This window comes from Echeneis naucrates, chromosome 2 (assembly GCF_900963305.1).
Source record: "Echeneis naucrates chromosome 2, fEcheNa1.1, whole genome shotgun sequence".
Lineage (NCBI taxonomy): Eukaryota > Metazoa > Chordata > Actinopteri > Carangiformes > Echeneidae > Echeneis > Echeneis naucrates.
In genome coordinates, this window is record NC_042512.1 from 15,621,967 (window position 1) to 15,644,617 (window position 22,651).

Here is a 22,651-nt window from a genome sequence, read left to right on the forward strand (position 1 = left end):
CTGCTACTCTTTTACTCTGTCACTCCGTGGACCCTGGATTCAAGATTCTGGACGTTGGACTTTGGACTCTGCATGTTGGATCCTGGACATTGAAACAACAGGATCAATGAGGTCATTCCACAATCTCTCCACAGGAGGGTTCCATTTCCATCCTGAGTGTACCCACCGTAAAGCTACATGACACAATCATTCAGAAATACCAAACTATAACAGGCAGCTTGGAAACTACTTGGGGAAAAGCATGCGCCCACACCAAGTGGAGACAACATGTTCAGAGTGACAGTGAACCCCAACACTAAACAAGCAGCACTGAAGGGAAGAACTCACCTAAGCTGGACAACAACACTCCAAAATCCTCAAAGAAAAAGCTACAACTGAGCACACAAAGATGTCAAAAACAAATAACTCACCTTTACAAACAGCAAAAGAAGACACTTCACAACTCTGAAAGACACAAACACCAATACAGCATGGAACTCAGACAGATTTATGAAACCGTTCGTTACACTCCACCCAGAGAAGGAACCAACAAAAGCTAACGAACTCAAGAGAAACACCAAAGAAACACCCTTGGTGGCACAAAGTCAAACACCAACACAGTCCCAGTGACCAGGACAGGTCAAAGGGACTCACCTTCACCAAAAAGAGGAAGCCACTTCTGGAAAAACTGGACCAAATATCCAAACATAGCAGCCAGGAACTCACCTTCATCAAGGGGACACTTTGCAAGCCTACAACAAAAACACTACATGTCAGACACACAGTGACAGAGCCAATGCACAAAAGTGACCCACAGGCACCAAGTGCACTTCACTTCACACTTCAACGACATCAAAGAGAAGACCACATATCACAAAGAGGAAGCAAGAAAAAGGCTCACCTCCACAAAAGACAGGAAAGTACACTCGGAGAACCTCAAACACAAGACAAACGCACAGAGAATCATGTGCTATACAGAGAAGGGACACACACCAAAAAAGGGGTAACAAGATGTAGAACACTCTGAAAAAGTTATACAAAAAAAGAGCAGGGGGTGAGGGGGTTAGATTTCACAAACCCAGAGGAGAATAAAATAAACATTGCACTCAAGATTTGGATCCAGACCGAACATGGAACATTTCTTGTGGGCATTGCAATTTCTTTTTTTTTTTTTTTTGATTAGGCTGTTCACAGTGCACTGAGCTTTCTCAGACACAGTGGGATTAAACACTAGGCTGCAGCCAATAAAAATTTTAACTGTTTTTGTTATTTTACTAACTGACTTTGCATCTTCTTGACTTCATCTGTGTAAAACTTGACAACATCATTTGACCATTAAATAGCCCTTTCAATTATTCTCTGTTCTCATGTATTTATTAAATTTATGTTTCTTGAGTAGCGAAGTTTAATAGGAAGTAAAACAAGTGCTTAACTGATAATGACTGAGCTACAATAAAATGAATGTGAGGTTTGATCTAAATAACCTAATTTTGTTGAGTCCCCGCTTCTCAGTCAGCCAAACCTGCTTCCTTGTTTTGGGCAGCTTGGGGACATCATCCACCCTCATGGTGCACTTCTGCTGTGACCCTACATTTGGAACAACAAATACAATCCCATGAGACCACATCCGAGAGTTCAGACATAATATGACAACTAAAAAGTGACACACCAAAGGATGTAATCACTTAGTAGTTTGCAACCATAGAATGGTCTAGTTTTTGAGTGGTGACTGCAGAGTAGCCTTACTTGATGCTGCTGACATTGACTTTGTCACATAATCAAACATCCAATCGCACACTTCTAAATCTACAATATATCTTAACTTGTGTCCGTAGCCTATGTCAAATCCAGGGTCTTGAAGCTCTGTCATGAACTGAGATAACTGAGTTAAATGAACTTGGACTGGGGAACAGCTTATGTTCACATTCACTGCACATTGAACTACGCCATCTAAATAAACTTTACCATGGATGATCAATTCAGTTTAGCCTGGATATTACTTAGATGTTCTGCAGTCCTGTGGGCAAATTGTGTAAAGACATTATTGTACCTGCTCCTGTTGATCCACAATCCAGGTCCCAGTGTTCAGAGGTCGCCCTTGTGCTGTCTTCGTGGCCAAAAATGACCCAGGACTATGTTTGACAGCTGTACACAATTGTCCTCGGGGTTATTTTTGACCTGGAAGTGACAATCATTTACACACGACAAAAAAAACAAACAAAAAAAAACTAACTTCTTAGTTCTATATAAGTGCCATCTCTTGCTGCAAAATGAATGTTTCCACCTATGCAGCACGTTTAACAACAAGAATAACATTTAACCTGTACTTGTTATGGCAGGTGTGTCGGAACAAAGACTAATGGTGTGCACTGATTAAATGCAGCCTTTCTGCAGTGTGAAGAGGCAAAACACAGATACTCACACAGCTTGTGGTGAATGACAGGTCATCATGCAAAACAGATGTGAGGCTTCCCATTCAGTTAAGCTGCCGTATTGTCGGGGTTCAGTGAAGGCAGTGAGTCTGCTCACCTCTTGAAACATGGCGGTGTTGTTGTCAGCTGTTCGCTGCCGGCAGACTTTAGCTCCAGTGAATTTACCGTGTTCAGACGGGTGTTTGGCTCCGTGCTGCTGCTGGACAAGCTCCTCCGTCCTGCTCTTTCCGTGTAAAAATGACTAAAAGCGCGTTTCACCGGAAGCAGCCATTTTTGTCCTCCAACTACACGTGATCTTGAGCACCTGTGCCGTTAGCGCATGCGCAATTGTCCGCCAAGGCCAATTACGTTGGATACAATTTCTGAATCCAAAACAGCATAAAATAATACAATAGGCATGACAACATAACTTACAAACAGATAGATAAAGTACAATTAATTATATATTTTTTATATATAAACTAAAAATAGTTTGAAAATCTAAATTGAACATCAAAATGCACAAGAAGAATTCTTCCACATTACTCGTTATTGAGGATTAGATATCAACAGGGAAAGAAATTATAACACATTTTTAATAAGATTTTCATAATATGGAAAGAGTCTTGTTGTTGTTGACAACATCGATAGTGCCGAGTAGACAGATTGAGATGTATTCTCAACCCCTAACTGCTGACCCAAATAACCTCCTCTGGGTCCCTCAAAAACAATCTGGGAGAGATTCGGTTTCTTCTTGAGAAAACTCACAGAATGAATTCTTTCTGATGTGTTCGTTCTCTTTTTTCCCTCATCCCTCTGCCTGCCAACTGACATACTTTCTTTTAATTCAGCAGCACAGCGAGCAATGGAGTGAGCGTGGGAGAGAGCAGGAGGGAGAAGGGATGGATAGAGGCAGAGAAAAAGAAAGTCAGCATCAAAAGGCAGTCTTGGAAACTAAAGGGAATACACTGACTCTTCAATTTGCTTTTTGATGATGCCTTTAAGTATCATGAACTCAATGGTTTATACAAAAGCAACAGCTCACTTCTCTCTTTTCTGTTCTTCCCCTCTGTCTATCTTACATGCTTTTAAAACTATGTTGTTCATTATTCTGTCTCTTGCATGGTTCTCTTCTCTCTTGTCTCGTTACAATCTGTCTTCTGGAATAAACATTATCAGACAGTACTCTGATTAGCATTTTGGCTTTCTGCATCTGTTGCTGCCGCTCCAGAGAATACAACAACATCCCACTACTTGATTTCCTAAACATCATTACCTGATGAAAATTACACATCTCATAAATTTCTCTTTATTTGAGGTTTTCACATTTATATGCGCCTCTAAAAATTATTTTTGATCAGTTACAAATCAGCTACTCACTTTTAAGACCAGTTCACACATCATTCTTTGTTGACTCTTACATTAAACAAGAAAAACTATTATACTTTTGAGAAAGGTTTTTTTCCCTGACAAACGTCATGCTCCTTTTTAAGCTATCATCAAATATCATATTAGAGTTTCCGAAATGTAAATGCAATTGATTGTTTTAATTATTGTTATTTTAAAGGAAACAGCATGCAGTGCCCCTTTGGAGGAAAGTGAGACACCTCAAAGTATAATCTTGTGTTTTGTGCCCTCTGCTGGACACTTTCAAAGAATCCAGTCTCCATGTGTGCAATCGATGCACCACCCAACACATATTTGCACAGTTATCTGCAGACACACAGGGGCGTGTTCATGTGATTAAAGCTCTGTCTTCCTAATTATCACCTTCTTCTAGTTCATTAGTGGCCATTTTAGTTCACCTATGTTGATAGAATCATAGACACCATAATTACATCTTTAAATATTGTATGTTTGAACGGCAAATTGTGCAAGGACGAATTTAATAGAGTTTCTTTTCTAATGCTGGTCAACAGTGTGAAGTGATGGCTTAGGTGGAAACTGAATTCAAATCTTTACACTTCAAAAATGTTATGATTTGCAACATTTTTCTTCTCACATTATCCTTACTGTATCTAGCTGTGACGCAATAGTTGTTCTGTTTTAGGATTTTAGATTATTTAGGTACTTTGACAGTTCAAATTCTTAATTTGGTTTTGTAAAACACTTTGAATAACTTAACTTTCCAGAAATATATTCATGTCACACCTCCCAACTCGAATAAATTCCATAAAGTGCCTTCCAGAAAATATTTCCATATTTATTTCTTCACAAGATGAATTATGACCTTTGTTGTTGGGATGCATATATAACATGGAAATGTATTGAACTATCCCTCCTCCATATGCATATAACTTATAACCTGTCAAAACTAACAAATGCAACAAACTGTGATACACTGATTCCATCATGCTTGAACATAACACTCCCCTTGATGAAATAATGAAAGCTCTTATGGCATAAGAATGAGTATACCACGCTGAAAAGCGGCAACTTGTTCGAGACACCCACTGTTTCTTTATATAACACCTTTTTATTTGACCTATTTAGCTTCACATTATGCTGCCAAGTAACGACATCCTGGCCGTGTGGTGTGTTGTGTGTTGGTGTGCTGGTGTGCAGGTGCGTTTGTGTCATTGATAGATGTCCTAAAGAACTAATAAATGCTCTAAAAGTGTGGTTGCTGCAGAAGCTGTGCTGTGCTGTGCTGTGCTGTACTTGAGGTCCTTTTAAGTCACCTGCAGGGCTGCTGCTGTTGAAAGCTGCAAACAGCAACTCTTCGGCCACTTCTACACATTAATCCTCAACGCTATTCATGCAGGCTACTTTCCAAAATGTCAAAACACTTTACTAAAGAGCGATGCAGGATATTTTTTTTTACGATACCTTAAGTCTTTCCTACATTTTCAAGCCCCTCCTTCCTTCTCCTCCTCAGTATTAGCTGCTTAACTGATGCATGTACTACAATAATCCCCACTTTAGCCAATGGGATTAATATTTAATTCAAGAAGAGCCTTTTTTCAATGCCCCACTGTGCGTTCTTTGTTCACTCTGGAGTGGCTTTCGTCAGCCTTTGCCAAATTGAAGGAATGCTAAGTGCATTACAGTAAGCGACTCGGTAGATAGGAGTCAAAGAATGTCAATGGAGTTCTGTGCAAAAGTATCTGCACTAGGATCGTTCTGTAAAATGAGTTAGTTTGCCTTCAAATTGACATACGTCGTGGCTTCTTAACTGGGTTGCGTAGTGCACCACACATTCTTGGAAGCTTTTGTGCCGGGGGGGGGGGGCAAAGCTGAAAAGGAGAACAAATGTAATACATTTACTGCAGGGCTTTTTCTTTGACAGTTAGTGTTTACCAGCAAAACCCAGAATTGGTGACTTTATAGGTGGTCATTACATTTTCCTATTAATTTTCTCTTCACTGACGTCTGAGATGAAAGCCAGGGGAGATAACACAACAGGACTACATCTAAGTATGTTGTATAGACACCTTTTCTCACCTGCAATAACATTATCTGAACATGACATTATCAATAATCCTAATTTTAGTGTTTGACCGGTGAGATCATATGATCCCTGAATTCATTCCAGATTAGGGAAAAAAAATATATGAGCTGACATAAAACTTAACTGGCAGGCTTTTGAACTTTATTGGCATTTCAGCAAGACATTGTTTGTCAATTAAATTCCAGTTACAATTAACAATAAATGTATAACAATTGTCTCAGAAGATGTCACATGGATCTTTCTGGACCAAGAGTGAATTCTCCTGATGGCCATCAAATTTGTTTATTCTTTTATCTATTTACAAAGGAAATACTTTTGTATTTATAGATTAATCCTAATATTAACCCACTCATCCAAGTGGATAAATCATGCAGCAGAGCTTAAAATCATTGAAAGATCTTGATATTGCTGAAAGAGATGTTAGTGGGATATGAGTCCAAAGAGAAAAAACTAAAACAAAACAAAAAACAAAAGCCCTTGGCAACACTCAAGCTGTCACAGTTTAGGCTAAAAGCGATTAAAGTTGACACACAATTACAATAGTGCCATTTAAAAAAAATAACTGAGAAAAATAAAAATAAAATAAAAAGTGCAAAAGGCAAATAATCCATTTGGGATGATTTAAGAACTCCAGTTGTAAAATCTAAAGATAACTTTTTTTCCTATTTATATCCCCACATCAAGTTAAGCAGATTTTTTTAATCATACTGTACATAAGTTCCTCAAAGTGCAAATATTATGAATTGGCATTAGCTGGTATATACATTTCATTTTCTGGATGGCAAAAATAATTGATGAGCAAGGTTCTTTTTCATTGTCCAGTCAGGCTTCGTTTTCATGACGCACTCTATTCTGCAGATATTGTTATTGAGTTTGTCCACACAAGAACCACCGTCCCCATTGGAGCTAAGTTACATCACCGAAAGCTTGTCACTCCAAGGAAAGAAAAGGGAAGAGAATTCAAATCAAATCTTATCTTAAAAGCCAAAATCCCAGAGACCCATGTTCTGATTTTCTCTCGATTATGCAACACATACAGTACCAGTCACGTTTTATCAGTTTTATTGCATTGCATTTTCCCCGGATTTGTTGTCACTTGGAGTAATTTCATTGGCGAGTGTGTGCAATGCACACAAAAACACACACGTTTCACTTCAGTCAGCACCTTGGCTTCACCTAAACATGAACAACCAGTTCATTCCCAAACAAACCTGATGTCATATCTGATAAGTAAACTACTCGACTACATTTATTCCATTATCACAGGATGAATTTGCATAAGACTCTTTCACTCCATGGAGTTTTTACTCAAGCCAAGCACAATAATAGTTATTGCACTGTGCTCTATGTAAAATGCTTATTCTGCTTCTGCAGCAGAGAGATAGGAGGTACATACAGGGCAGTCCTCCTATCTCAGGGCCACTTTCCACAGATCTCCCTGGAGCAGGCTGTGTGGCCTAAAAACACCGACTTATCCAAGGAGCATTCACTGATTAGCTGTGGCCCCCTCGGGAGCTTAGAGACTTGGTTTTGCTAGATGTTTCTGGAGACCAGCGTGGAGAAGAAAAAGCAAGGTGCATATGACCCTTGACAAACGAATAAGGAGGTTAGAGTGAAAAAATTAGGTAAAAAACATGATTAAAATTTGGTTTGGGTCAAGTGGACTTATCAGGAGCCTCCCGTTCATTTTTCTTTGATTCAAAGAGGGAGATTGTTAACCAGTACAGGAGGGAGCCTCCATCTCCAGAAATGTTGTGAAGGAAAAAACAACTTGGTACGCACAGGTCAGGTCAGCATGACACTCATCATTAGAAGGCCCAGAGATCTATTTTTGTTTGTGCACATTCCGAATTAAGTTTACAATGCTCTATTATGATTTTTTTTAAATTTAACTACTTTGACTGACAAACAGGCTTCTGGTTCTTCTACTGATTTCTGTTTCACTTTAACTAAAGTCCAAAGGTCAGGGATTCTATTTAACTTTATCTGAACAATAAAAAAAAAAAGAACAATATGGAAGCATTTGACAAATTATGATCTGTTTCTGCCCTCTCATATATTTTATAGCCACTGAATGACAAATATCAACAGAAATAAGTGTGAAATTTCTGCACCTCGGATCGAAACATTAAATACAGCCAGGTGTGTTGGATGTAAATGGCATCTCCCAGATTTTTAGTGCCCCTCAAGATGAAACTCTCCCATTTTGCTTTGCGGCTTGTACTTATTTATTTGATTTAAATGCACCATGCAGGTTACTGGGCACATGAAAATGCTACATCACAGTTAAATTAAGACTTCTTCAAAACACCCTGAAACCAAATAAATGTGGAATGGTAAATACAAATACTTCAAGCGTCCAGAGATGAATTGTAATGTGGGTTAGGGTTGGAAAAATTCACAAAAAAGTTGGAGGGAAAATCAGTAACTTTCCACCTCCCACATTCTTTTGATTTTGAAATTACAAATGTCATGTTCAAGAGGGTGAGGCTTTCTCCTTCAGTTATAAACTGATAACACTGCTGTCACTGCATTTACACGACCAAATGAGCTGACTTACAAAACTATGTATGCCATTTCCAACATCTAAGGCATTGTTTCATTGTGCTTTCACTTAGTGTCAAGTCTAAAATTGGATTTTGGAACATCTGTCTTGGCCAAAGTCATGTTTGTCAAAAGCACTCATGCTCTGAAGAAACATGACAGACGTGTTGGTTCGGCAATGCCGAGCTTTGAATCAAAGGAAAATGAAACAAAATCTTTTTTTTTTTTTGGCTTTTGTTCACATGTAGCGTCTCCAGACCGAGTGTTTTGTTTTTTAAAGACTGGTAACACTTTCTCCCTCTTATCTTTCCTTCATTCCTTCCCCACCTCCTCTCTCCACTGCCAGGCTCCTCAGTCAGGTCATTCCAGGGAACGGGAGGGAACTTCACATTGAAGAGGAATGGCGATGGTGTGGACACCTGTGAAAAGTACAATCAGTCACAGGAGCCTCAATGTCGTGTTCCTGACAGACCTTCTTAGTTAAATGTATTCTACCTTTAGTACAAGAAGAAGAGGCGTGTTCTATGAGAGGTGGCCATGTTCTCTGACATGTTACGCACTTTTAGGTAGTTAACAAAACCTCTGAAGAACAGCAGGAGACCTGTGGATAGAGGGAAATTCATTAGTCTGTAACAGAACCTTCGACTTCCTTGATTTCGCTCTTAAAGAAACATTATATAGAAGCATTATAATAATAAACTCACCGAGCAACAGGAAAATCCACCAGAGCCAGTACTGACCATTGAAGTAGCCGGTGAAGTAGTCGGAGAACTGCAACCGAGAGAGAAAATAAATAAATAAATAAATACATTTTCACTTCAAGTAAAATCTTAACGCTTAACGTTTAACAATGTTAAAATACATACCCTGACAATGAGAATCCACTTGATGAGGGACAGGCCAAAGCCGCAGATGGCTCCATATCGTCCTGCAATGGTGTTGGTCAAACAGAAAGACAAGCAGAATCCGATCCAGTTGAACAGGAAAGCCACTAGAGGGAAAAGCATTTTGGAAAATAATGACACAACATAAAAAAACAAAAAAACAAAAGGACAAGGACAAGACAAGACATTTTTGGAACACCTTTTTTTTTTAATGGATATGAAATTTTCTAAATTAAAGCCCTTGGACATATCGAACAAAAGGCAACAATGATAAGAGATTTGAACGGTCTGTGGTCGCTGACTTCACATCAGTTATTAACGTCAGACATAAAAGGAGCTCAAGAGTGAGTTGTAAGCTTGTTCAAACAATTTTGACATACACTTCAAAAATGTTAACATGAGACAGACTCACTGAAAAAGGCTAGCATGAAGATGCCATCGTTTCCAACTCGCAACTGATCAGCATCGCTGAAATCATCTCTGGGGGGGAATTCATCATCCTACCACACACACACACACAAAGCCCAGATAAACCACAAGGCTGTTCAGAAACACTCAGACATGTTATGTAGTTACAAGTCAACAGATTAGCTGCAATATCAAAGGTCTTGTCTGTTGGCATTTTGATAAATGGTTGCTGCTGATGATATGTGCCACTTGTTTGTAGCTTGAAACATCTAAGATGTTTGGTAGAAAAGAACAAAATACAGACTGTAAAATTTAAAAAGTTATAATTTGTCATGTGTTATGGTGGGACAGCTTCAGTGGCATTCATTGAGGTAAACTCCACCTAACATACATCAAGTAAGAGATCTACAGATCATCACATGTGGAAGGAAGAGTGTTTTTTACTCACCCGTGGCATCACCTCCACAGCTGAGGCAGCCATGGCAGCCGCTTTGGCCTTCTCCGCTTCATCATATGTGGGCAGTGATGTGGCGATGCTGTAGGGTGGAGGCACTGGGAAGTCACCTTGGAAACTACTCTCTGTTTAAGGGAAGAAAAGAAACCACAGTCCATACTTAGCAAAGTAGATGTCTGTAATGTGGTAATGGAAATCAACAGTGACTCATGAGTGAATTCCCTCCAATAATTGCCACAATGTTGCACGCTTCCTGTTACTGCAACAAAAGGTTTGCAACAGCAATTTGGACACACAAAGTTGCAGAAAAGATGGCTCTCAAACACACCGGGTGTAGCAGCAGTTGCTCCAAGGTCAATGGATGCGTAAGGAGGGGGAGGTGCCTCTGATTCTCCCTGAGACCTTGACGTTCCTGACGCCTCTCCTGCTAATGAGGAAGTGGAAGCCTCAGCCTGACTGTGGTCCTGCCTGGAGGTGCTGGCCTGGACCGTGGCAGAGGTGCATGGCTGCTGCTCGCTGGTGGAGGCCTCCGAAGAGTCTTCCTCATTGTGCAACTATTAGGGTTTGGGGGTGGGAGTCAGAACAAGTGGGTCAGTTGATTACCCAGCCCGAAAGTGTGGCTGCCCGAAGGGGGGCACTCACACTGTTCCAAATTTCTCAATTTCTAAACCTGGCATCAATCATGTACTTTCTCCTATTCAGAGACTTTGTAAATCTGAGAGAAGAGTGGCTCCCTGCATCAGTGAGATCTTAAGGGCTACAGGATATACATACAATAAAATAAAAATATGCCCCCCCCCCCACAATTATTTTACACATTTTGCAATGTATTTCAGACAGTTGGTGTCTCGTTGCTGTTTGTTGAATGGTTTCCCAGAATCAAGTTATATTCAAGATATCTGGATTCGTCTCACAACTTTGACTGATGTTATAAAGCATGACCACAAATGAAATAACTGGTGGTGTGTGTGCAGGGTAGGAGCAATTGCCCTCAGCAGAATGTTTTGAGACACGATGAGCAGAGAACTACACTGGTATACCACCACAGGAAAGTGATACATGTGTAATCGGCTCGAGTCCCAGCAGCTCAGAAAGTTCTTTGCACACTAAGTCACATTCATTTCCGTAAGACCAAAGAGTCAAACGTTGACTGAAATTACAGAGGGTGGAGGGGGAACATGATGGTGTCAGAATATGCGTGGGCAGTTTAGGGAGACTATTGCACCTCCTCTGTGGTGTGTATCAAGGTCCTACAGCCCCACAAAAACAATCTGTGGTCCAATCGTGTGTGAGAATGATAAAGTTGATAACTGACCTGGATAACATTTGACTTTTACTCAGATATCAGGCCATTAAGTAACACATCACAGTGTATGTATGTTAGTTATTCACAAACAAACAATCCAGCATTAATCGACAACAAACAGCCTAACTGATCATGTGTTATGCCTGACTGACTGTGGAATCAATTTTTTTTACATACAAAGCGAAAAAATAAGCTTGCGTTGTTTTGACGCATTTCATAACCCCTCTGCTTTTAACTTTTCAGTCTATTAACTTCAGGAAATCTGAAAAAGTACCTGCGATTGTGCCTAAATGCTAAGAGCAATCTTAGTAGCAGTTTTTATCTAAGTATCTATGTTCCTCTTATTAGAACCATAGTCAAAACTTTTTCCATGAAGTTCTCACAGTTAGATGTGGTGATGTGGTATAGCAGATGATATGGTATGAAACCACTTCAAATAAGGAAAATACCCTGACTAATTTCATTCGACTAAGTTCTCGAGAAATCTTTGGAATTTGAGCCATCCCTCCACCAGCGCAGGGGTCAATGTGCCAGGCAGAGTGAATGAGTGCCTGACAATTGGCTCTGAATCAAGGACAAAGCATAACGCAGTCCCACGCACAGAGGATTACATAAGACCTTAAAAACACAGCCTGAAGCCTCCTCGTGTGTCCAAATATACCCAGAACTCGAACAGGCCAGCTCAGAGCAGCAATGCCCCATTCTTTTAGAAATCTGAGAATCATTAAGAAAGAAACCAAGAGGCAGCATGCACAATGTGTGGGTGTAAGGAGAAGAGGATGGAGCCGTCTGCACGTCACAACACTGATAACCATTATCAGCTCGGCCTGAAAGCCTGTACATCTATTTTTTTTTTTTTTTGACAAGACTTTTGCTATTGTTGAAAATTACAGTTTGTTCAAGGTTGGGCAGTTTGAACAATACTCTCATTTACTTTGGTTATTGTTAAACCTTGGGGGATTAACACCTAACCCTCTCAACACAAGGCTTTATCCCAGCAATCATGACTACCCCCAGTGTTTTTCAGCTGCTGCTGTTACCTGTTCGGGCCAGTTTGCACAAATATTTATCCAATATTAACCACTTTTTAATCATCAGTGTGTAACAAAGGGGTGGGACTAGCAAGTCTGATTCACAAAACGTTAGTAATTAAGATATTGCTCATCTAGTTCTTAGAACTAGTCCCTTCACCCATGACATGAGCACTGAAACACGGAATAAACTCATCCTGTAACTTATAATCCTTAAAAAAACATAATACTGATAAATGTGACTCGTTAGGATAGCAGTGCTAACACTTTCTTGGAGCTTGGCTCGAGTTACAAATGTGTCAGCAGCAGTGTCATTTATCACGAATTCTGTCTTTAGCACCTAAATATACCAAAGAAAGGGCTCAATGTAGTGTGAAATTTCGTTTATGCAGCTGCTAATTTTCAAGGCCTATAGGACTGATCTTAGCTCCTGTTAGCTTAGCCAATGCGGAAGTGCCTGACGAGAGGCTCGCTATGAAAACAAAAACAATTCGTGGAGAAATAAAAAGTCACAATACAGCAACTGTTCAGTACTCAGCTAGCGCAGACAAAATGTAGATTTCTAATCAGGGTGACACAGCTGTTTTGATCACACACATATATATACATATATATATATATATATATATATATTTTTTTTTTTTTTATCTAGGCCTTGCCTCCTGAGTCGGTTAGGCCGAGCCGAGAAACGGTGTTTCGATCTCGGATCTCACTCACCACTTGGTATCGGCTCGCTGGGTCCATCCCGATTCAGATTCAGCTGGCAGGGGAGCCAGCCGAGAAAACCAGACGAAAATCTGACCTTTGTTTTTACTCCGAAGTTGGTGACACGGACGGCAGACAGTTTTTCTCAAACAAAGCTAGAAGACAGGGGAGGGAGGGGGGGGGGAACGGCTGCTATCTTCCGAGCAACTGCTGAGAAAACACCGCTGACGGCGAAACCAACGGAGCCAAGCTCAACCGAAAAATAAAACATCCGGTGAAACATTTCAACGTAAGATTTATATATTTATATTGCGTCTAAATCTATATTGCTTTAGGTGTATTACATATTAAAATTAGCACCGGTCCCTGTGAAAATCATTCATGTATCAAAATTGGATGATTATTTTTGGATCATGCGTGCTAAGAAAGAATGCGTGCTGAGGTTAGGGTTTACTTTGAAGGCGGAATCATGATATTTCCGCTTACATATTTCCTCTGGGTAACTTGAAGGGGGGCGGTTGAACCAAGAGTCAACCCACCATGACGTCACCCATTGTTTGGTGAGCTGAGGCTTGAAAGCCTCTGGAGGTCCGCCGCCATCTTTTTTTTTTTTTTTTTTTTTTTAAAGCAAAGAAAACCATTCTTGGAGGTGAAGGTGGAGCTGAGGAGGAGCCCTGTGCTCCGTCCTGATTGGGTGGCACAGTCTGTCAATCACACAGCCAATCTGAAACCATACCACACTGAATTATTTGCAGGTTTGTCTGACAAACGTTGTGAATTGACACGCTGCAGATGTAAATGTAACGCATCTGTAACGTCTGCAGAAAGAGCAGGTCCTGAACCTGCCTGGCTGTCTCCCACAGAGGATCGGCTCAGATGGATTTCATGGTCTTTGCTCTCAGCTGTGAGCCAACTGGGGGATTGTACTTTACACAATCTGGCCAACATTAACTGCTCACTCTCAAGAAGAAATGTGTGTGTGTTAAATTATCCCAAACAGACACTGACCTTAAATATATTGTGCTCATGGGTTGATGTCTGGATCGCGCTTTTATGATTCTACATTATCTGGACACAATGATACACCACAAGGACATTTTGTTTTTCCTTTTTTTCATCCGCTAAATCAACTATGTTGTGCGTCACGAAAGTATCCAGCAACCTCCAAGAGGTGTCCATTTCCAGTTAAATCCTCTGGTTCAAAAAGGAACTTCCACTTCTTGGTTTGTGTGAATCATCTGTAAATTTGTGCTTTTCCAAAAACTCTTCATGCCTCAATGACATTGAAATTTTTGAAGATACAAACATTATAAAAACTTTAAAGTTTGGCCTGTACAAACAAAGAAACCAAATTTCTTCACATCTGCTGAGTTGGATATTCATTTTCTTGAAGAAATTACTTCTTTTAAAATGTTTTCATTGGAGCCTACTTCTTAATTTTAACCAAATTTTCAATACATTACAAGCTTATGTTTGTTTCTACTGTTGTATTTTTCAGTTTCCAGACATTTTATTTTTAAAATTTTGTATATTAAGCATTTGAGCATGTCATGCCTGAGCAAAACAGTTGACGTTGCTGTGGCATGCACAGCACTATTAATTAATTACACTAGGTGGAGCCAAATACCTGCTTAAGTTTTATTTGCAGTCCAATGCACTTTTCTTTCATTGATTTCATTTACAAATCCTAATCTAAATCGAGTGTCCGATTAACTTTAGTGCTTATCTTTTGCGTCTTCTTCTCTTTTTGCAATCAATGGCAACAATCCAAGACACTCATGTCCCTTTTATCAAGATTAAGCTATTTTTTTCGATTGTCTTCATCTGAGGTCTGAACTGTAAGATCTTAACTCTACTTAATTTAAGTTTCATGAGATTCAAGTGGAAGGGACTTACCTATTCTATGCACGCTGGAGACAGCACTATAATATTATTTAAGCATGACCAGCGTGGGACTGTAAAATTTGAATGGCTCTTTTGGCTTACATCAGGAGACATCCATACTATCTATAAATGCAAAAGTCGATTCTGAAATATTGATTTAATGCCTGTTTTTCTGTTTTATTAAACGGCTCGTGTTTCACTGATGATATGATATGATTATGGCCTAGCTTCTCCATGCTACAGCGGTGATTTGTGATCCATTTTACTCCTTTAGTTTTATAGAAGTTTAAATGGCACCATGACCCAACCACTGATCTGAGTTCAGCCGTCCCACTCTGAGAGGTTTGATAAATATAAGCTAGAGGCTCTTTAGCATTGCATTGGGAGTGCTTTTTGCTCTCTGCTAGATCAATGTGCCCTCACACCCCAGTGCCTCAGGCTATTAACTAGCCCTTCTCTCATTGCACTGCTGTTCATGTTAACATCTAAGAGCTTGGCTTTCTGTGAAAGACACCACTGGTCAGGATGGAAAAATCAGTCGGTCATTAAGTGGTTTGTTGTAAGATCAGTCCATCAGTCAACACAAACTGTGTTTCAAACAACATTTTGATTTTAGATCGAAACAAACTGATGATGTGATATTAGCGCCAAAGTGAAAACAACAGGTTTACACTTAAGTCTCTTCTGTCCAATTTGTCGATCATTAGTAAACACTCACTATACATATACATATATAAAAAGGAGCGAATTCAATCAAGTAAACTTCCAAAGAATAGCATGAAAACATATGGTCAAGTCACAGAAAGTACCATGAACTTGTAATTGGATTAATCAAGTCGATGTTAAACTGGCCTGGACCCAGATCTCTGCAGGGATTTAAAGACCAATATAATTTCACTTGGCTTCCTGGCACATAGAGTGAATTTAATCTTCAATCATTAAATAATATAAATAGATGTAATGCATGCGTGTGCCAACCTGTGAAAGTCCACTCATAAAAATTCTCCTTCTACAATGCTAATCGATCAGCCCATCTAATTTCCTACCATTAACATTTCTTCTACAATTGAAATATAAAAAGTGAGTTCAAAATAAATAATTTTGAAAACCATGACTAAACTGTATCAGATTTTTCTCCTAAACACTTCTAACCTGTATGTGTAATGTATCCATGAATTTCTCCCAAGCAGTATTGAATGTTGGTGTCTTTGCGTCTTTCCCCACAGGATGGCACTGTCTACCCACGGCGCTCACACCTACATGTGAGCGACAGGGTCACACCACAGCTTTGAGGCAGGCTTTGGCACTGCAGTCTGAGCAGGAATACAGACTTCACGTTACTGCAGCTTCCAGTCTTTCTGGAAAACAAGAAAAAACTTCGGATCAAATTCAGCCCACTGCCATCTAAACCTCGGAGCACTTTATGACAATGACATTCTCCGGCATCCATCCTATTGGGTGCCGTTTAATCAATTTTACATCAGTAATCAATACTTTTCTGTAGTGTCTCCAGCCCAGTGGTCTGCTTTCTCAATGCCAAGACTCAACCTGAGTGCTGCCCACACCTAGAGAAGAGTCTTGGCGTGCCAGGTTACCTTTGCCTGTTTGCTGTGAAATCCTTGAAGCTACAAGCTGTCTCCTGCCTCCTGACAGACAGGGCTCAGGTGTTGCTCTTCCCTTCCTGTGTAAATTATACACCAGGTTTTGATAGATGTCACATGAGACACAGGATGTTGTTCTCCTTGTCTCTTACTTCCTCTTTTCTTTTTTAGGTTGCTGACAACAAATGTGTGAAGTACAGCTGCCAGAACCTGCTGTACACCACCGTCAGGCCTCCTCTGTTTTCTTCTTTGTGCTCATTAAATGTTCTTTTCAATCTCTTAACTGATTCTAATGGCCTCGATCAGTCACAGGGAATAGCTGGTTACCTCTATTTGTATTCGTGCTAACACATTTTCTATCTTCTCTTTATTTTCACTTTGGATATTGGCAATCTGATTTGTAAATCTTGTATACCGCTGTGACATAACTTTGATTTGATTGGTAAGAGTCAGCTTGGTCAATTTTAGCGAAATGTATTGGTACCAGTGGTGTCAGAAATGTGAGTCCCCTAAGAATAGCTCCGAATGGTCATTTTAAAAAATCCCTTCTGAGCAGCTTTTTAAAATATATCTCTGCAGTCTCTGCGGCGTTGATAAAGTAACACACTGTGAATACCAAACAGTTTCCACTGGGTGGAAGTCTTTCAATAAAGACTGTATACAGAAAACAAAATCTGAACCTTAAAAGAGGAAAAAAAAAGAAGCTTCCAATCAATAGAGAAGGCTATTCATATAATGGGTTAATGTTCTCTACTTGCCTAACCGCCTGCCCCTGGCCCCAATCTGGCCTCCGCTCTTTCAGACGGCCTTAATGACTAACCCATTTACATAACTCCCTTCCGGTTTGCAAATGTTTCCCTTTATGAGGCCCTCTCCTCCCTCTGAACTCATTCTTTTCATCTTTTTTTTTTTTTTGCTCCTCATTTCTGTATCTGAGAGTCTCTCGCCCTCATCCTGACCAGGTGGAGCCTTGTCAGGGCCCAAAGTAAACTCCGTCACACGCAGGGAGAGAAAGGCAGCCGGAGAAGTGTGCTGACAATCTCTGTCAACAGCATATCTCAGGGCCTTGGCTGCCTGGCTACTGCTCAGGACATGTGTGTGTGTGTATGTGTTAGTGTGTGTCTGCTTCACCAGGCCTTTTCAGTTGTTTGAAGGTGTGTGGACACCTCTGAGATAATCAACAACTTGCCTACGGTCACGTGCATACTGATTAATCACATGAAACAGCTTAAAACATGAATTTACATACCCATCAAAACTTATTTCTGTGGGTCAAGACCTCAAATCTTTACAAAAGTTCTGTTAACGTGTATAACATTAAAAAATGTGGTTGTATGGGGTAACATGTCGGTACTACAGCTTGAAAATAGACATAAATGCTAATAAGTATTAATATTCTTTCTGGAGGTTTCGATTTGCTGTCTAGCGTTTTCATTTGCAGCAAATGGAATTTGCATTTGAATTAGACTTTAACTTGACTGACTGCGTTGAAAGAAAAGGCAGTGAATTTATTTTACTTTTCGCATTTCGACAGATTCTTAGGTAAGTGCATATATGTCTGATGGATAGATAGTATAATGAGATTTGATTTTTCTATTCACAAGAAGTCTGTTGACAGCATTTAATTCAACATCATTTAGGAGCTGAGGTGGATTGCCACACAAAAACAGGTAAAATTTGACAACTGTCAGAATAAAGCAAAGCCAGAAAATCTTCAGTGCAGCTGAAGTTGGTATACTTACTAAGCTTTTAATGCATGTTGCTGAAGATTATTTAGGCTTTTTATAATGAGTTTTGGGGAAATGTGTAACTGTTACAGAACCCACCAGTGAGTTACAACTGCAAAGCTTCTCAACCCCGTGGCACTATGTGAGGAAATATGTAATCTCTTGGCACAAGCCAGGGTGGCTTTCAAGTGGGCATGAAACACAGTGTTGGGGAATAACAGAACATCTGGGTGTTCCGCTTTTGGCATTTACATGTACACACACGCCTCTTTCATTCAGGAGACACTACAAACAGCAGAGCCTTGGGGTGTCTTTCATGCACACAGGAAGAACGGGTTTGGAGTGGCTTCCAGGCCACATACCTGTCTGTTGCTGAATGTAAAGCGTGGAGATGTGACAATTTGCAGGACTGCATGTACACACAATGCCATCGCAAACACGAAATATGACTAAACAAGTCTTAAAAGACGCAATAAATGTAAAAAAATAAACAAAACAACAGCAACAAAAAAATCTGTGCCTGTAAAATAAATTGATAGACATAGATACATGTTTAGCCTATCACGTAATACCACTAGCTTGTGGCTTAGAGCAATAAAATTAAACCAATTCAAACTATTTTAGATGGAAACAACATTTCACAGATGGTTGAGGTTCGTTGACCTTATGAATTATGAAATCTGTCTAAAAATAATTTTAGCAGCTAATAGAGCTAATGAAAGACCAACAGAGGGGAAACATCCAATCAGTCGCACTAAAATCCAACACCCAGCCAGTTTTCATCAGCCATAGACACATCTTATTCCTCACAGACAGCTGTTAGACCACATAAAACCTTTGTTTGACTTCTGCACCATTTATCCCTTGTTCCCGTGCAGCACTGTTTTTCTGGAACAGCACTTCTACATGAGCGTTCACAGGTACAAGCTCAATGTCAGCAAATATTGACAGTTGAGTCTGGATGTCACCTGTTCTGCCTGTTAAGGAATAATATATCAATGACAGCCACTCATTACCTAGCAGGAAGTGACAGGACATAGAATTCAGGAGGATGTAGATGTTTTTACAGATGGATGTTTGGAGGGAGTCGATGTGGGTCGATTTAAAAAAAAGAAAACTGCACAGTATCAATCTGAAACATCCATCAAAATTAATGTATTTTCTGAGTTTGGTATTCACGGAGCTTCCTCTTTGTACTCAAGTTTCATGCCTGAAGAATTGACTATTGATCATGACCTTGGCATAGCTGGGTATTTAATCTTATTTCCTATTTTCAGCACACGCTAAGTCTCTGAGTCTTTGAATGTTCTGCCTCCAGTTTGTTTCTTTCTGACAACAGAAGTAGTCATCTGTGTTCAAGCAAGTAATTATATTCACCCAGCAACAATGGATTAATATGAAATGAGCTACACACTCACACTCCTCCTATCTCCAGCAGTAATGTGAGTTATTGAGTAACATAACCAGTTCTACCTCTATAAAGATGACTGGATGGAGTTTCTCCCATTGTTTTTGTGTTAAAAATATTCAAAAAATGTCACTGTGAACTCAAAAACACACAAAGGCTTCAAGCTGTAATGACAGGAATCAAAGGTTTTCAAGTTAAAGAGGGAGGAACCGCCGTTTGTCAGATTGTAATTAATAAAATCTAAAGTCTGTTCTGAGGTATGTAGTCATGAACCATCCGGCCACATTTACTGGACTGACAGTTTGTGGTCATAAGCACCTCATGTGAACATCCAAAACTAACATTTCAGTAGCACTCACTAACGTTTCTGTAGGTTTAAATCAAGTTAGCAGGACTACAGCCACAGAGGTTTTTAAAGATGCAAATGTGTAATTGGGATGGCGTGAGGTGGCCTGTTGGCGAACACAATGGTTGTTGTGTTCACCAGCAGGAGGGGGCGGGGGGAGAGGCAGTGAGGGTAAAGATTGTACCCTGTGTGCTGAAAAACAGAGATTTTAGAATGTCAGTGTATTTCTGCACATGAATATTATCTGTCTGAAAATCATCAGGCAGATGCTTGATGCATCAACAAAAACCAATTTCTTGTCCACAGAGTCGCTGGCTTTACGTCTGATGGCATTTCAAATTTCGAGTGCAATCTCTCTGGTTTCCAGAGAGACCTAAATTCCCTTTAACTCCTTCATGTGTGGAGAGCCCTGACACGTGGAGTTGTGGAACTCCTGGAGAGCGACCTCTTCATATTTTCACAGTAAACAGTAACCCTCCAAAAACTCTTGCTCCCTCGCCTTCATCTCTGAACAGTGGCCTCCTTTCAGGGCCATTACTTAAGGGCCCTATTAATAATTTGACAAGTTTTCTCAAAGATTAATTACGGCCAGCTTCGAGGCTGCAATTATACAGGGTGGAGAGACTCCGTAAACCTTCTCCAGCTCCATTTCCAGGCCCAATTTTCCACTTATCAAGATGTCAAAGGGCAGGAGAGGGTGTCAAACATTCCTGCTGATGCATTGGTCTCCAATAGTTAAAAGGAATAAACAGCACTTGCTGGCTAATGCTCTTAGTTTTTCTAACTGAGACTGATGCAGGACTGGAGTTACGACCAATTTTTTTTCAGATAATACAAAATAAAGCTGGACCTCGGCCTACCAGAGTATTTGGAGAGTGGTAGCTTTTCAAATTTGTCAGGATGATAAGACCAAGGGGACTTTTTTCCTCCTCTCCTTCCTCCAGAATACTATGCTGCTCCACAAAACACTATTTTCTAGCATAATGTGAAAGCTGTACTTTTTCTCTACCACCTGATGAGCATTTAAAGGAATTAATGACTTCATTTTATATTCTCTTGTATAAACTGTCACTGTGGACCAAAGTGGCGGACTGATTCAAAGCGATTAGTGCTGGAGTTTGACCCACTTCTCGCTCTATATGATGAAGTGTTGAACTTGCGACTACAGGGTGAGGTGAAGTATCAACCAGACACCATATATCACAACTGAAGAGTGGAAGGCTCCCGTCCCCCACAGCAGATGGCTGATACTGAGCCAGCTAGCGAGCGTGGAAGAGTGTTTGGGAGAGTAGAAAATACAATGCGGCGAGTGTCCCCATGCTTTGGTCTGCCAGAGATAAGAGCCACCTGCCTGTCCCATTCCCCCTCTGCTCAGTTCAAATAGAGCCTTCAGAGTCCCTACAACTCAGACACACTACTGCAGAAATTCATCATATCATAGAAAATCATGGATTATGGGATGCAATCATAAATTGTTGGAATAAAAACCGTTTAGTGCAAGTATTCTTGTAATTTTTGATAACACAAATTGTGCTGACCTTAAAATGCTCAAGCAAATGTTTCTCATGCTGCACTGAAATAACAATCCTCTGCCTTCGTCATGTACATACTGTCCTCTTTATGTTGAATGCTGAAATGTTATAGTGGATGAATGCACTGAGTGAGAAAAAGAGAGAAAGAGGGGGATGAAGAGTACAAAGGCCAGATTGTTCTTCCTTGCTGTCTTGCCCATGATAACAATGAACCATTCATTTGCCCTGCGATGAGCCCTAATTAATTCCAATTTTACATTCTGACCTCCAATCTCCCCCCGCTCATCCCACTTTTCCGCCCAGATCCATCAATTAATCCATCGAGCCAGATGACGAGACCCTCTGTCTTCATCTTCTGCACTTCCCTCCTTTTTTTGTTGAGAAGTGCTTGTTTACTGCACTCACCAAGCATATGTAAGAAGACAAGCTTACAAGCAAGGGTCTCTCTCAGATGCTTAGACACATCAAAATCTCAACCTGTCATATTTAATACAACCCTTAAAGCTGCATTGTTTTTCAATGTGAACTGCTCGTGGGCAGGAGAACAAGACACTGACATATTATTACCGTTAACAGTTGATGTGGTAAATTTCTGAACAAAAAACTGTCAGGCATCCAGCATATAAGTCTATAATTGCATGATTATGAGCAGCAACTGCTTCACTTTCAATTATATTAGCCTTCCTTCTTCTCCATTAAAAGTACATTCAGACATTCAGCTTTTCTTGAATTGATTGCAGTATTTTTCATCCTACTCTTTCGGGAATTATACGTCTGCCTCTTTCTTCTACAATGGATTTCTCTTTTATATAATTTTTGAGCATTGATGTAAAGGGAGGAGAGAAAAAGCAAGTTTCTAAAAAAGTCTTTTCGCTTTGGTTCTGTGAGACTGACTTCAAAAGATGAAATTTACCATTCTTGCTGGAGATAACAAAAAAGAAAATCTGCTGAAAACTCCAGTCCTGCTGACAGACTGTGAC

At 40.0% G+C, this 22,651-nt stretch overlaps 1 protein-coding gene across 1 annotated transcript; it reads right to left on the bottom strand.

The window, feature by feature from the left end:
* Positions 1-5,960: 5,960 nt before the first annotated feature.
* ndfip2 (Nedd4 family interacting protein 2) lies at positions 5,961-13,370 on the bottom strand. Its single transcript, XM_029521021.1, has 8 exons — positions 13,186-13,370; positions 10,460-10,685; positions 10,126-10,256; positions 9,682-9,769; positions 9,252-9,376; positions 9,090-9,156; positions 8,881-8,986; positions 5,961-8,804 (listed from the first exon to the last, which is right to left on the bottom strand). The coding sequence occupies exons 1-7, from the start codon at positions 13,210-13,212 to the stop codon at positions 8,883-8,885; spliced, it is 768 nt and encodes a 255-aa protein (XP_029376881.1). The 5' UTR covers positions 13,213-13,370; the 3' UTR covers positions 5,961-8,804; positions 8,881-8,882.
* Between the last annotated feature and the right edge of the window lie 9,281 nt (positions 13,371-22,651).